General features: G+C 38.4%; 1 protein-coding gene across 1 annotated transcript; it reads left to right on the top strand.

Annotated features, from left to right (window-relative positions):
• The first annotated feature begins 7,001 nt into the window (after nucleotides 1–7,001).
• On the top strand, nucleotides 7,002–15,599 carry LOC131802214 (uncharacterized). Its single transcript, XM_059121944.1, has 2 exons — nucleotides 7,002–7,497; nucleotides 14,207–15,599. The coding sequence occupies exon 2, from the start codon at nucleotides 14,207–14,209 to the stop codon at nucleotides 14,903–14,905; it is 699 nt and encodes a 232-aa protein (XP_058977927.1). The 5' UTR covers nucleotides 7,002–7,497; the 3' UTR covers nucleotides 14,906–15,599.
• The last annotated feature ends 1,765 nt before the right edge of the window (nucleotides 15,600–17,364 follow it).

Genomic DNA, 17,364 nt, shown 5'->3' with positions numbered 1-17,364 from the left:
TTCTGGTACCTCTCCCACAAAGGATCAACATTTTGAATAACCAAAACGATCATAGAATTCGCAATAAGCGTCTTGTTCTCTTCAAATCACACACATCACATTGTTTTTATTAACTCAAGGTCTGGTGTGAAGATGGAATGTATCGGTCCACTTTTTTGTTATTTTCCCCCACGAAGTGTCAAAATTATAAATATCCATGAAGCACGAAATAAACATCCGATTCCTTTTAGACTTGGCACATCTCAATATTTCCATAAACACAAGATCTGTTATAAAGATGGCAGAGATTGAACTATTGCTTTTGGTATCTCCCCCACAAAGGGTCAAAGTTTTGAATAGCCAAAACGGTCATAAAACGCGAAATTAATATCCGATTCCATTCAGACTATGCAAATGTTAATATTTCCACCAAGACAAGAACTTCTATAAAGGTGGTAGAGATTGGACCATTACTTCTGGTACCTCCCCCTCAAAGGGTCAAAGTTTTGAATAACCAAAACGATCATAGAATCCGAAATAAGCATTTGGTTCTCCTCAAATTTCACACATCCCCATATTTTTATTAACCCAAGATCTGCTGTGAAGATGGAATATATCGGTCAACATTTTGAATATCCACGAACCTCATAAAACGTGAAATTAGCATCCGATTCCATTTAAGCTTGGCAAATCTCAATATTTCCATTAACACAAGATTTGTCATGAAAATGGTAGGAATCGAACCACACCTTTTCGTACCTCCCCCACAATGGGTCCAAATTTTGAATAATTTTATCTCTCATAAAATGTGAAATACGCATCCGACTCTCGTAAAATTTCACATATCCCAATATTTCTAATTACACAAGATCTGCTGTGAAGATGTGATATATCGATGTACTCCTTCTGGTACCTCCCCCACAAAGGGTCAACATTTTGAATATCCACGAACCTCATACAACGTTAAATTAACAACCGATTCTATTCAAGCTTGGCACATCTCAATATTTCCACCAACACAAGATCTGTTGTAAATATGGTACAAATCGGACCATTTCTTCTGGTACATCCTCCACATAGGGTTAAAGATTTTTGAAAAACAGAACGCTTAAAGAAATCGAAATAAGTATTCGACTCTCTTCAAATTTCACACATCCAAATATATTTGCTAACGCGAGATCTGTTGTGAAAATGATATATGTATATTTGCGAACCCCTTCTGGTACCTCACCCACAAAGTGTCACAATTTCCAATACTCATATCTCTCATAACTTGCGAATAAAGTCAGTGATTCTATACAACTAGAAGTCTGAGATAAATATGAATGTATCAAAAATTATTATTTCGCATAAAATTGGATATAAATTTTCGATTTTCTTGTAATTTTGCCCTTACCAATATTTGTATCTGTATTAGACGAAGAATGAAAATGGAATACTTCGGTCCCCTATGTTTTTATCTCAGGAAATATACATTTCCAAAAATTTTCACATATCTCATATAAAGTGTAGGAATTGGTCTATATTGGCCAAATCTGGCACGTTGTAATATTTTTATCAATCTTAAGTCAAATACGAAATGATTAATATTGTCCAACTGCTTCGGAACCTCCCCCATAAAGGATCAAAATTTTGAATGATCATTACTCAAGGCTGGGGGTATACATCTGTCGGCAAAACCGTCTGATACTATTTTACTTGTATTTTTTTTTTGTTTCTTTAGTTTACTGGGTTACATCCGATGTACTTAAAACTACAAACACACACACACACATATTTACAGATATGTAATTTTTGCTCTGAAATACAAACAAAAGCGTTAATGGGTTTATGTGGCGATATGGAACGTGTGTATATTATTACAACAAAATGTTGCTTAGCAAAAGCGAATGTGGGTTGCTGTTGTTGTTTCTACTCTTGTTGATGTAAGTCTGTAACGAACACAGCAAATATTCAATGACAACAATCGTTGATGTTGTTCGGTCGTTTTTTTTTTCCTTACCATTTTTACAATATTTTGGCGCCATGTGGTTTAATACAATTTTGCTTCCGCTTTTTTTTATTTTATTTCAAGTCATTTGGTGTGGTAGGGTTTTTCCGGAGAGGAGGATACATAGGGTTGTCAATGGAGGAGGATTTTTTGAAATCTTTCAAGATTCTACATGTAAGATTTTATATGAAGATTTTAGTAAATATAAAAATATATATAAAAATTGATCAAATTAAATACTTATAAAAATATTGGAAATAACAACCAGTAAGGAAAGCTCAAAATTCAGGCGGCGCCGACTATATGATTCCCTACACCACTATGCATTTTAGTAGAGCTCTCGTAAAAGAAAATTTTATGTTGGGCACTTCTGAACTCTGTGAGATATCTGCTACAAAATATGATTATGTTAGAGTGCATATTCCGAAAGTTGGCGATTTAAGCACCAAATCGGATCGAAATCATATATATGGGAGCAAATTTGACTTTTATGCTAAATTCGGTTAAAGTGCGAAAATCCAGTTGGGCTAATATTAGCCATTTGGTGCACAATAAACCTGAAATAATATGGGAGCTATATCCACATCTGAACCAATTTCAATAAAATTTGAATCATGTATTGCTAGGCTGAATCCAATATCTGGTACTAAATATCATTTTTGTGGGGTGTATATTACGAATGTGAGGGACCTAAACACCAAAATCGGATGAAACATATATATATGGAAGCTATAGCTATATCTGAAGCGATTACCACTAAATTTAAAGTATTAACTTCTTGAATAAATTCGCTTGGAAGTGCAACATTTCACTCACTTTGGGCTGAAATTAGCCATTTGGTGCACAAGAAACCTAAAATCGGACGAAAATATATAGGGGAGCTATATCCAAATCAGAACCGATCTTGATAAAATTTAAATCATGTATTGCTGGGCTGAATCTAATATCCGGTGCTAAATATCATTTTTGTGGGGTGTATATTACGAATGTAAGGGACTTTAATACCAAAATCGGATGAAACATATATATGGGAGATGTAGATATATCTTGAGCGATTTTCACCAAATTTAAAATACTTATTTCTATACTAAATTCGGTCGGAAGTGCCAAAATTCACACCATTTGGACTGATATTAGCCATTTGGTGCACAAGAAACCTAAAATCGGATGAAGATATATAGGGGAGGTATATCCAAATCTGAACCGGTCTTGATAAAATTTTAATCATGTATTGCTGGGCTGAAACTAATATCTGGTACTAAATATAATTTTTGTGGGGTGCATATTACGAATGTAAGGAACTTAAACACCAAAATCGGATGAAACATATATATGGGAGCTATAGCTATATCTGAAGCGATTTTCACCAAATTTTAAGTATTAACTTTTTGAATGAATTCGCTTGGATGTGTTGGAGAAGTTGGAGCTGTATCCAAATCTGAACCGATCTTGATAAAATTCCAAAAGGATCTATGGGTCTATCTCGTTTCCTTCTCCATGTTACAAACAAATGCACAAAGACATAATATTCTGACCACCTTGTGGTGTAGTGTATTAGAAAAATATTGAAAAAAAGGTGGTAAAAATTTAAGTATCCATTGTTTAAGTTGGCCTTCAACTTCCCTAGTCCAGTCAATCACGGATGCTGATTGACACAACGGGCATCTCCTCGGCATACTTCCCTCGGCGGAGACCGTAGAGCGCAGATGCCACCGGGCGGTGGTTGTTGTTGGTTAGCTCACTGTGATACATACGAGACTCTGCTCTCATTGGAAATAATTATAGATGTAGTAGTAGCAATCGTCAATGATCCTCGGCGATCACTGCGATCCTCTGCGATTGCAAGAACCTCAGCGTTCACTTGTCGTTTAGTAGTTGACACATAAACACAAAAGTCTTTGCACCACCCCAAATTACACAAGGTAATTTTGTTTGTTGTTAAGAAAAGAATCCTACCAATAAACCACCAAACTTAATTTGAATTAAACTAATCACTACTTGTGTTTTATTTTTATTTGCTTTCTTTCACCTCCTCACAATTCCCCGCCTAAACATCCATAGTGACATCCCTAATCGATTTTCGGGTGTTAAAATATTTTTTTACTCTAGTAGCTTGTGCTGCTATTTTTAGACATCTTAGCCGTTTCTATGTCAGCGAGAAAAACAAAACTGTTTGGAAACAGCTGTAAAAATTTATTTCAAAAAAATAATCCTTTTTGCATGGACATGACCTTAAGCAGCTCTCAGATGATGGGTATCAGATTTCAAAAAAAAAAAAAAAAAAAAAAAAAAAATCACAAATAATTTCCCAACATGCAAAATGAACAACAGCATATTGGCAATATTTTGAGGTTTCGTTTGTGTGTGTATGTGTGTCGACTGGCTTGACGTATCATCAAACACAGTCAGTCGCGTCTACAACTGCATTGCATTTGTTGTCTGTTTATATTAGCCATAACATTTGTTCATCCCGTTCATCATCACCATCGTCGTCGCCGTCGTTGTATTCTCTGTTCTGTCCTATTCGCTTCTGTGTAGCTCACAAACAGTTCAGGTAATTGCGAAGGTTATTGTAAATTATAGGGGGGTTTTCAAGAACAAACCGTTTACAACAATTGTTGATTTTTCTTTAATGGTATTGATGATGAAGGTGGTCGTGTGGAAATGAAAGTGCTGACAATGGTTGTGGCTATCGGCGCGAGGTAGGTGCTGTTGGGAACGGCGGGGTATTTACGTTAGCAACAAATATATTGACTAGGTTTTTTTCTCCTACACGTGTTTCCAGCACGCCATGTTATTGCGGTGGTGTCGGTTTTTTAGTATTGTTAGTTTTTTGTTTTAGGTTATGTCCTTGACACAATTATGAATTGTGGAGTTTTTTTTTTTATTTTAGACAAAAAAACATTATTTATATTAGATTTAGTATAATTTTTTATCGTTAAAACGTTAATGCTGTCAAAGAATGGGTTAAATAAAATATTACTATTAATTGCGTTCACCCTTAACCTCCACTAAAAATACATTTTTCATAGAAATGTTTAATAGCAGACAATCATTGAAATTCTACAAAAAATTCTACAAAAAGACATAATGACGAATTTAGAAATACAATTAATAATACCTGATGTCTACACCACAAGGTGGTCAGGGTATTATGTCTTTGTGCATTTGTTTTGTAACAGGCAAAAGGAAACGAGATAGACAAATAGTTCCTTTTGATGATCTGCATAGAATCACATTCTGAGTCAATTTTTGCATGTCCGTCCGTCCGTCTGTCCATGTATTTTTGTAAACAAAGTACAGTTCGCATTTATTGCCCTATCCAGATGAAACTTTGCACAAATCATTTGTTTGGCCCAAGGACGAACCCTATTGAAATTGGAGATAAGCGTTCAAAATGTAGATATAGCTCTCATATATATCTTCGTCCGATTTGCCTTTTATTGTGCACCAAACGTGTAATATCAAACCGAATAGTATGGAATTTGGTACATACAGCCAAATTAGGCCCGGAAATAAGTATGCCAAATTTGATCGAAATCGGTTCAGATATAGCTAATGCTCCCATATATATTGTTCATTCGATTTGTTATTTTTGTCCTCCGCAGCCGAAATATGCACTCCGTAACAACAATATTCGGGGAAATTTATTAAATACAGCTCAGAAATACATTAGCTAAATTTTATCGAGATCGGTTCAGATTTGAATATAGCTTCCATATATAACTTCGTCCGATTTACCTTTTATTGTGCACCAAATGTCTAATATTTGTTCAAATGGGATGGAATTTGGTGCTTACGACCGAATTGAGTCTAGAAGATAGTATGTCAAATTTGGTGAAGATCGGTTCAGATATAGCTATAGCACATATATATACTGTTCATCCGATTTGTTATATTTATTACCCACAGCCGTAATATGCACTCCGTAACAACGATATTCAGGGAAATATATCAAATACAGCTCAGAAATATATTTGCCAAATATTATCGAGATCGGTTTAGATGTGGATATAACGCCTATATATATCTTTATCTGATTTAAAATTAATTGTGCACCAAATGAGCAATACTAGTCCGAATTTAAAAGATACAAATGCTTTGGCATATTTAGACCATTGAACTTTAAATTATAATTATAATCATGATTGAATTCTCCCATAAAAACTTTTAATTGTTATGCGGAGCTCTACTAAAATAGCAAAGTGGTGTAGTGTATCATAAAGTCGGCCCGCCCGATTTTAAGACTTTCTTTACTGGTTTATTTATTTTTTATACCCTACACCACATAATGGTAAGGGTTTTATGTCTTTGTGCATTTGTTTGTAACACGGAGAAGGAAACGAGATAGACCCATCGATCCTTTTGGTGATCAGCATAGAATCACATTTTGAGTCGATTTATGCATGTCCGTCCGTCCGTATGTCCGTCCGCCCTGTCTGTCCATGTATTTTTGTAAAGAAAATGCAGGACGCATTTATTATTCGATTGAGATGAAGTTTTCTAAATAATATTTGTTTGGCTCAAGGACGAATCCTAATGAAATTGGTGGAAGTCAGTCCAAATTTAGATATCGCTCCCTTATATATCTTCATCCAATTTTAAGTTTCCCGTGCACCAGTCCAAATGGTGTGAATTTTGCTACATCCGACCGAATTCAGCTTTCAAGCATGTGCTTCAAATTTGAAAATGAAAATCGGTTTAGATGTAGCTATAGCTCCTATATATATTTCATCCGATTTTGGCGTCCTTTACATTCGTTATATGCACTCCACAAGATTGATATTTAGCACCAGATATCAGATACAGCCTAGCAATTCATAGATCAAATTTTATCAAGTTCGGTTCAAATTTGGATATAGCTCCCAGGTTTATCTTCATTCGATTTTAGGTTTCTTGAGCGCAAAATGGCTAATATCATTACAAATGGTGTGAATTTTGGCACATGTGACCGAATTTAGTATAGAAATAAGTACTTTAAATTTGGTTGTTCATGGGAAAAGCGCTACAAGCGCAGCACTAATGTTCGCCCTCGAAGGCAATTCCCATGTACGTCGTCTCTCCTTTTTTTTTCTATACTGGCAATGCCATATCACTGGTTCTGCTTTGATCAATATTTTCCTGCTCTCTTGCTCTCAGAGTAAGAACAAGGGTTCGATGAGAAGAAGAAGAATCAGCATCTTCTATTAGTTTTCGAAGTTTTTTATCATTGTCGTTTTTTTGCCTTTGACCAAGAAGGTCGTTAAAATAAAATTGTGCCCAGAATTGTACAAAACAATAAAAGTGAAGTAAAAATTATTGTGCGTTTTATTGTAAAGCAACGATCGACACAGTGGTAGCAGACCGTATTGAGACATAATTTGTTGAGGCTGCAAAGGAACCCTTGCACAAGTAGGAGCATTTACCCGAGCCAGAAGTGCAGGTAACCAGTCGATCAGGGAAATTGACTCCGTGGTGACCGACTGTAGCAAAGTTGTCCCGTCAACATCTGGTCCTTCTCAACCGGCAATTTGGAAAAAATAATAAAAGTAAGTACCGGCAATTTTTTGAGAAAAAAAAAAATTGGAATTGTGGTGAAGAGCGAAAACTGGATCTATTGTCGTGGTCCCGTTACATAACCTTGCTAAAAATATTCAAGGGTAGCTAAGGTTATTGACTCATTTGGTACCGTTGGAATATTTTTGGAGCCTTGCCGCTGCCTTACTCTTTGGCCCTTGATTGTGTTGTTGTTTGTAACAGCACTTTGTTTATTTCTTTGCCTGCCTTCTTGTGGACTATACAGCATTGTTGTTGTACTTTTTTGTGGCTCGCTGTTTGTGTGCTTGCCGTTTGCCTGTAAATCTACATAATAGGCAAAATTTCTTCGCCTGTCATAACATACAAAGCAGTGTTGTTGTGCATTGGTGGCGCGCTGTCCGTACGTTAGACGCACTGGCATTGTTTATGTTGTTGGTGGCTCGCTGCTTGTGCGTTGGTGGTTCAGCACTTGTGCGTTGGCTGCTATGCAGTGTTGCTGTTGCGCCGTTGCTGTTTATGATTTGGTGGCTCGCAGCTTGTGCGCTGGTGGCTCTGCATAGTTGTTGCATTGTCTCTATCTAATTTGGTTGGGCTCTATTGGTGTTTTTGTCATTGGCGGCTGCCCTGACTCATATTCATTTGCATTGATTTTGATTGCTAGTGTATGAAGAACTATATTTTCTCGAAGGAGATAAGACGAAGCAAACAATAAGTGGAAAGAGTAACATTGACTCTTTGGTTATCCACCTTATTAGAAGAAAACAAAAAAATTATTGCTACATACACAGTGGTGTGTAACGGCGTAAAATAGTGAAGGTAAAGTTTGGAATTACTTTACACAATAAAAGAAGAGCAATTTTGTTGTTAGTGGATTTTGCCCTTTTGTATATTCGACTCTGTGGGTCAGAGGCATCTATTTGTAATATAGAGACTTGCTCAAAAAAAAAAAAAAAAAAGAAAAAAAATAAAATCTCTAATTGAGAAAACATTGACAATTCATTGTTGGAATGAACATTATGTGGACTGTTTGTTGGCACACCATTAAATAATTTGCTCGTTTAAAACTTTACAAGAAGTACAAATTAAAGTTTTTAAATCTTACTCAATTATTGGGGAATAGATATAGTGGAGCAATCGTTCTCAATTTATGATTGATAAATGCTGAAGTTTTATCGTCGGTCTGTAAAATAACTTGCTCGTTTGGAGACTTACGGAAGACGTTACAAACATTCAAAACTCAAGGGTACGGTTGTTGAGTGCTCTTGTCTGCTGAGATTGGACGTTTTATTGTGAACTTTTTGGAACAAATTGTTCGGAAATTAGAATAGAAACCTTCCTCTGGAGGAGCAGTGGACATTTCCCCATCAATAATTTTTCGAGATTATCGCCTTCGAATTTTTTGCTAGATCGAAAATTTTAAGCTTGCTCGATGAAAATGGCAAGTCTAGAAGACTTTTTGAATAAATGTGAGGAAATTATTTCTTTTGAAGAAAATTTAAAGGAGACTGATTCCTCAGGGTTCAACGATTCTGCAATTGATGTTGAAAAATCAGAGCTTCACAGTTTGTGGACAGAATGGAGGGAAACCCTGAAAGCTTGTACCTCTGACCCGGAGAGCTATAAGAAAAATAAGGAGACCATAAAAACTAATAAAAAACTTGCTCATCAGAGTTACGTTAGGTGCATTAACATCTTGGGGGAATGGAAGGAAAAAGTAAAGGTTGTACCAATTGCTCAAAACCAAAAAGTGTCTGCCTCAATTTCAGTCCCGCCGTGTGACACGGAGGTTTTTCATGGGGACTATGTGTCATGGCCCAGTTTTCGCGATTTGTTCACGGCCATTTATATCAATAATAAAAAACTTAGCTCTGTCGAGAAACTTTACCATCTGTTCCAAAAAACAAGTGGAGAGGCAAGAGAAATAAATCGCCATATTCCGTTGACAGCCGAAGGTTTCTCTATTGCTTGGGACAATTTGAGGAACCAATATGAAAATAAGAGAATTCTAGTAAATACTCAGCTGCGGAATTTATTTAATCTTGCTCATTGTGGGCAAGAATCGGCATGTGGCCTAAAGAAACTGCAACGAGACGTTACTAATTGCATAGCGGTCCTTGAGTTATATAAAATTGATGTGAAGTCATGGGACCCTATATTTGTCTATCTGTGCTCTACGAAAATGCCGAAACTTACTCTTTCTCTATGGGAGCAGTCTTTGCATAATAAGACAGAAATGCCTCACTGGGATGACTTGAATAAATTTCTCACGGAGAGATTTAAAGCATTGGAAAGTGTGTCAGATATAACTTGTTCGAATGGGGTACAAGTAGGACAAGGTTCTCGCCCAAAGCACAATCAATATGAAAAATTGAGACAGTTTAGAGTCCACCATACCAAAGTGAATGAGAATAAATGCAATTTGTGTAAGGACACTCACCCCTTGAAATCTTGTCCGAAATTCCTAAATATGGACTTCAGAAATAGATTAAATATCATTAAAAGGGAAAATCGTTGCATTAATTGTATGGCATTGGGCCATCGAGTGGTGGACTGCCGGTCTCAGGGTTGCTCTAAATGTAAATCAAAGCATCATAGTCTTCTTCATAAGAATACAATTACTCAAGGTAATGATGCAAACTCAACCAACACCTCAGATTTGTCTCAAATGTCGAATGTGAGTCCAAATATATCTTCGGGTCCAACAACTCTATCTAATCCTCGGGCCTTCCATACCTCTGTCTCAAATAGAACAATGCTTGCCACAGCATGGGTAAACATTTTAAGGAATGGAATTCCATACAAAGTTCGTGCGCTAATAGACCCTTGCTCGGATGACTCTTTTATTTCCTCTCGGTTGCAAAAAATGCTAAAGTTACCAACAAGCCTTGTCTCTGCCGAAATTTCTGGTTTAGGCGGTCAACATCTAACGAAATGCTCGAAAATAGCATCTATTAGAATTGGTTCGGTGAAAAATATTTCTTTCACGCTAGACTTGGAGGCCTTCGTGGTCCCAGAAATAACGGGAAATATACCCACACAGCCTTTGGATAAGATTCGTATGGACGAATTACCGGATCTAGATTTTGCGGATCCAACGTTTTATCGAGGTGGCCAAGTAGATGTATTGCTCGGTGGAAACATTTACCCAATTATCTTGCTCAGTGGAGTTAGGAAAAATATCTTTGGCTCACTTTTAGCTCAAGAGACCGTGTTTGGGTGGGTATTGACTGGCCCAGCAACCAATTTGCTCTATCCGACTTCAATGAGTGTTTCCCATTGCACTAGAGTGTCAGTGCAAGACCAGCTAGCTAGGTTCTGGGAAATTGAAGAGGTTCCCAAGGTTTCAACTACCTCGATAGAGGAACAGAAGTGCGAGGAAATTTTTCGATGTACGACTTCCAGAGGCTCTGATGGAAGATATACCGTGAACTTGCCCTTTAAAGACGATCCTCCTTTTTCTTTTGCATCAAAGTCCAGCCGATACGTTGCTCTTACTCAATATTTGCGGAATGAGACGTCGTTACTGAGAAATCCAAAACGAAAATCGGATTATGATGAGGTGATTTTAGAATATTTGTCTCTGGGACATATGGAGAAGATAGAACACTTTGTAAACTACGAGGACTGTTTTTATTTGCCTCATCATGGCGTTTTTAAGCCTGAGAGCGTGACTACGAAGCTGAGGGTAGTCTTTAACGCTTCATGTGCCTCGGTTAATGGCAAAAGCTTAAATGATGTGTTGTATGTTGGACCTTCCCTTCAAAAAGACATTATCTCTCTGGTATTAAATTGGCGCTTATACAAATATGTATTTAATGCAGACATTTCTAAGATGTATCGTCAAATTTTGATCAATCCATCACATGCTAAGTACCAGCGTATTCTGTTCAGAACTTGCCCAGACGAAGAAGTTTCTGATTACCAATTGAAGACGGTAACATTTGGTGTCAATTGCGCCCCATACTTGGCTCTTAGAACTCTTTTAAAATTGGCGGATGACGAAGAGTATCGTTTTCCAATTGGCTCAAAAATTCTAAGAAATAATATGTATGTCGATGATGCTTTGGTAGGCGTTCATACTGTTTCTCAGGGGTTGAAAGCGAAGGAAGAATTGATAGAAATTCTTGAATCAGGTGGATTTGAGCTTCGAAAGTGGACGTCCAATTCCAAAGAAATTCTGAAGGGTCTGGCTCGTGAAAAACTTTTAAATGAGGAATTTCTGGAGCTCGGCGACAAAAGCTCTGCAAAGACGTTGGGTATTCGGTGGAACGCCTCGGTAGATAGTTTCTACTTTGTTATGGACAAAATTCCAGAAAGAAATTCGTATTCTAAGAGGCAAGTGTTGTCCATTATCGCAAAGATTTTTGATCCTTTGGGTTGGCTTTCCCCAATTATAATAACTGCGAAGATTCTCATGCAGCAATTATGGCTCGATGATGTTGGATGGGATGACCCCCTAAAGCCACATACCTTATTAAGCTGGAAGAACTTTGTCTCAACTTCCGTTGGAATTGAAGAAATTAGAATACCAAGGTGGGTAAATTACTCTGCTGACTGCAATGTTCAATTACACGGGTTCAGTGATTCGTCGGAGTCGGCTTATGCAGCAGCGTTGTATTTGAGAGTTGAAGTGGGACATAATATTTTTTCGAATTTGCTCGTTGCGAAATCTAAAGTTGCCCCTTTGAAGAAGATGTCGCTACCTCGATTAGAGCTCTGTGGCGCCTTGCTGCTTGCGGAGTTAGTAGATTCAGTTTTGCCTCAATTGGATATTCAAAAGACATCTTTGTTTGCTTGGTCAGACTCGACTATTGTACTAGCTTGGCTCAAGAAACCATCATACTCTTGGACAACGTTTGTCGCAAATAGAGTTTCTATTATCCAGGAGAAAATAGGAAGTGACTGGCATCATGTTCCTACGGATGAAAATCCGGCAGATCTGGCAACCCGGGGGCGGACTCCTTTAGAAATAAAGGAGAGTGGTCTGTGGTGGCATGGACCATCCTGGCTCAAATCGCCCGAAAATAGATGGCCGTCTGGTGTGGTGATATCTGAAACAATATTGGAGGCTAAACATATAAAAGTTCATTTTGCTCGATCTGCCGTGGAGGAAGATATATTAGAACGATTTTCTTGTCTATCCACAGCAACTCATGTTGTAGGGTACATAATTCGCTTTTTCAACCGAACGCACGGGAAAGCCAAGAAGACAACGTGTTTTGATACCGTAAGGTTGTCAGCGGATGAAATTAGTTTTGCCCGACGCCGTTTGATGTCTGTGTCACAGAGAATCCATTTCCCCTCGGAATATGATTGCCTCCTTAAAAATCAGAAGATTGAGTCTGGGAGCCCTCTTTTGTCACTAAACCCTTTTCTCGACAAAGACAGCCTTATTCGAGCCAACGGAAGGTTGAGTTCTGCCCTTTCAATATCGTACGATGAAAGGTATCCAATTATTCTGGCCCATAAGAGCAGATTCGCTGCACTGTACGTTGACTTTGTTCATCGTCTTACCAACCATGGTGGCATTCAGCTAACTCTGGCTACTACACGCCTCGAATGCTGGATCATAAGAGGCCGGAACTTGGTGAAAACTCGTTACCGAAATTGTACGAAGTGCGTTCTGGCTCAAAAGAAACGACAAACACAGCTAATGGCTGCCCTTCCTCCAGAACGGACTACAATATCCCGACCATTTTCCACATCTGGGGTAGATTTCGCTGGCCCGGTGGAAATTAAGAATTTTAGTGGTAGAGGCTGCCGCATTTCGAAAGGTTATATTTGTCTGTTTGTTTGCTTCGCCACCAAGGCGATCCATTTGGAACCGGTCAGCGACCTTTCAACCCCGGCGTTTATCGCCGCTCTTGCTCGATTCGTTGCCCGGCGTGGTTGTCCCCGTCATATATACTCGGACAATGGCAAGAATTTCGTGGGTGCTGATCGCGAAATACGATCCAACCTCATGAAGATTATATCAGAAACCAGAGACGATTCTGTTACTCGATACGGGTTTCAGAAGTTAGAATGGCACTTTAATCCTGCCGCAGCTCCACATATGGGTGGCCTGTGGGAGGCAGGGGTTAAAAGTTGCAAAATGCACCTGAAGAAAATCTCAGGGCAGATACGACATACATTCGAGGAGCTCTCCACTATACTCGCCCGCATAGAAGCGTGCCTTAACTCTAGACCACTTACTTCCTTAACCGATGGCATAGATGACCCTAGCGCCCTTACTCCCGGGCACTTCCTCATCGGCGGTCCTTTGTTGTCTCTTGCTGAGCCCGACGAAGTCGAAAATAAAACGTCCTTGTTGAACCGTTGGAGACGTATAAAGTTGATTTCTCAAGAATTTTGTAGGCGCTGGAAAATGGAGTATCTCAAGGAGCTCCATAAACGCACTAAGTGGAAAGTGGCTCAAAACGATCTACAACTTGATGATATTGTGGTGCTACATTCTGACTCACTTGCTCCAAATGAGTGGCGCATGGGTCGCGTGGTAAAATTACACTTTGGACAGGACAATAGGGTTCGAGTGGTGGACTTGAAAACCCTGAACGGCGTGATAACGCGTCCTGTACACAAATTAGTACTCCTTCCTCGTCCCGAATAAACTATGCTCTATAGACCAGCTTACGTTGTCACACTTAATGATGTCTTACTCTATGAAAATACGTTTACCCATTTTATTGTCGCCTAACCATGCCTTACACTTTCTTACAGATGAGTTACAATAATGCCTTTAAGTGCCCACTTTGTCACACTCGGCACTCTTTCCGACACTGTCGCAGCTTTCTTCAGGCGACGCCTTCAGCGAAGGACGCCATTGTGCGCAAGTATCAAGGCTGCGTAAATTGTCTTGGCCTGGGTCATCGCGTTATTACTTGCCCTTGGAACGAAGGCTGTCGGGTATGCAATTTGGCCCATCACACCTGGTTGCACCCTCTTGATGTTAACCGGGAGGTTTGGTTGCGTATGACCGCCGAAGTCATGATGCATCTCCCGGGACTGGATGAAACACCAAGGAAAGTTCGTGTCCTTATCGACCCTCTTTACGATGAAAGCTCACTCGAACTGGGCTCTCCCAGCAATTTTGTGATGTACCCGAGCCCTGCCACTGTTGTGCTGACATCGACAAACAACAATGTTCGGACGTACACCGCCAAACTTAACGTCGAGCTTGAGTCCGAGTTGTTATCGCCACGTCACGCCGTCGATTTGCAGTGCGTAAAAAAAGTTTACCCAAAGAAGGCGATAGCGGATCCCCATTTTGAAACACCGGGAAAGTATAATGTGGTCTTGGGAAAATCAGCATCTAATGGAATTTTCTTGGGCCTACCCATCATTGAACCAGGCATGCCGTACGCTCAAAACACCATCTTTGGCTGGACCTTTTTCGGCGACGTTGCCCGGAAGAAGTAACTGTTTCCCAACAATTCCTACTTACCCGATGAAAGTTATCAGTATTTGTTACGATACCATGAAGACTGAAGACCGTGGAGCTGGTTCCTTATTTTTATTAATTTTTAATTTGTTTAGTTTTTTCTAATTTTCTAACGTTTTATATAATGTCAAAATTAATTTCATAGTATACTTTAGTTGGGACCTTGTCCCAAGGGGGGGAAGATGTTCATGGGAAAAGCGCTACAAGCGCAGCACTAATGTTCGCCCTCGAAGGCAATTCCCATGTACGTCGTCTCTCCTTTTTTTTTCTATACTGGCAATGCCATATCACTGGTTCTGCTTTGATCAATATTTTCCTGCTCTCTTGCTCTCAGAGTAAGAACAAGGGTTCGATGAGAAGAAGAAGAATCAGCATCTTCTATTAGTTTTCGAAGTTTTTTATCATTGTCGTTTTTTTGCCTTTGACCAAGAAGGTCGTTAAAATAAAATTGTGCCCAGAATTGTACAAAACAATAAAAGTGAAGTAAAAATTATTGTGCGTTTTATTGTAAAGCAACGATCGACACAGTGGTAGCAGACCGTATTGAGACATAATTTGTTGAGGCTGCAAAGGAACCCTTGCACAAGTAGGAGCATTTACCCGAGCCAGAAGTGCAGGTAACCAGTCGATCAGGGAAATTGACTCCGTGGTGACCGACTGTAGCAAAGTTGTCCCGTCAACATTGGTGAAAATCAGATATTGCTATAGCTCCCATATATTTGTTTTATCCGATTTGGTGTTTAAGTCCTTCACATTCGCAATATACTCCCCACAAAAATAATATTTAGTACCAGATATTAGATTCAGCCCAGCAATACATGATTCAAAGTTTATAAAGATCGGTTCAGATATGGATATAGCTCCCATATCACTCTCCGATTTCAGGTTTATTGTGCGCTAAAGGGCTAATATTAGTCCAAATGGATTTTCGCACTTCAATTGAATATAGAATAGAAGCAAGAATTTCAAATTTGCTCGCATATATATGATTCATCCGATTTGGTGTTTAAATCTCCAACTTTCGGAATATGCACTCCACCATAATCATATTTTGTACCAGATATCTCATAGAGCTCAGAAATGCATAATATAAACCTTTCTTTTGCGAAAGCTCTAATAAATATGCATAGTGGTGTGGGGTATCATATAATCGGCCCCGCCCGACTTTTGAGCTTTTCTTACTGTTTTTTTTTAAATTTATTTATGTATATGTTTTTTGTTATATGAGTCATTACCTTTCAAAATCAAAAAGGGAAGTGATTTCACGAAGATTTGCAAAAACGTCTCATTGGCGATGAAAATAAAACAAGTTATGTCTGAAAGTAGGAAGTACGTAAGTTTTTATTTAAATTTGGAACCAATCAAAACATACCAAATTTTCTATAGACGTTATTATTCATCAAAGCTTTGAAGGCTTTATAAACGAACAGGCCATTGTGAGGTAACTAAAAAGTCTTCAGCTTAACTAGAGTTTAATAAAAATTCTACAATTTTTTTTTCGGAGGTAGGTACTTGTATCCTGATTTCGGGAAAGTTTTTTTTTTATTGGGGAGTGTCTCGGATATTCGGATATGTGACCCGAAATATAGGTATTATTTGAAAACTGATGGAAATGCCTTTTCAACAAGTGGCCCACTTATTTCTAAATTTCCGAATTCCACCTCTATCTGTTCACCCAAATTGAAATTGTACCAAGTTTAGTACCATTTAGTACTTTTCATGCACATAAATACAAATTTCGAAAATTTCCTTCATATCCCAATACTACACTACGCCACTATTGGCAATTTCTAATTTCAGGATTCCAGCTCCATTCGTTCTTCCAATTTCGAGTTTTACTAAATTTTGTACCGTACTTTTCGTACCCGTCAGTGCACACATCCGAAACTACCTCCATATATCGACTCTACTCTTGATTGATTGATTCCCATTCCAAATTTCAAGTTTTTAGCTTTTTCCGATCATGTGATACAAAATGGTACCAAATGTATTACATTTTAGTATTTTTCGTGCACTTATAGTGCAAATTTCCAAAACCCGTTTCATCTATCATACACTCCATCAGGGGCCCACATTCCACATTTAAGAGTTCTAGATCTACAGCTTCCTCAAATTTTTATGAACATCTCAATCATTCTGGGTTGTTGGAAAATGTGGTATTCTGGCCCTAGTTGTTTAAGTTTTAGCCTTGATCGTAATGGTACATTAAATATACGTACTATAAATGGAAACGGGGCATAGAGAGGGCTGTCTATTTTTACAGAGGATCTTATTTATCTCCTAAATTCATAGAGGGTCTTATATGATTCCCATTTTCATAGAAGGTCTTCAGTCATATGCGGCCTTATATGGGTCTTTGTTTTCATAGAGGGCCTTAAATGTATCCCTCTTTTTTAGGGCCTCAAATGGAACACCTCTTTTCATATAGAGCCTTACA

Source organism: Musca domestica, unplaced genomic scaffold, assembly GCF_030504385.1.
Source record: "Musca domestica strain aabys unplaced genomic scaffold, Musca_domestica.polishedcontigs.V.1.1 2, whole genome shotgun sequence".
NCBI classification, from domain to species: domain Eukaryota; kingdom Metazoa; phylum Arthropoda; class Insecta; order Diptera; family Muscidae; genus Musca; species Musca domestica.
Note: the sequence above shows the minus strand (reverse complement) of the source record. Positions and strands in the feature narration are given on the sequence as shown.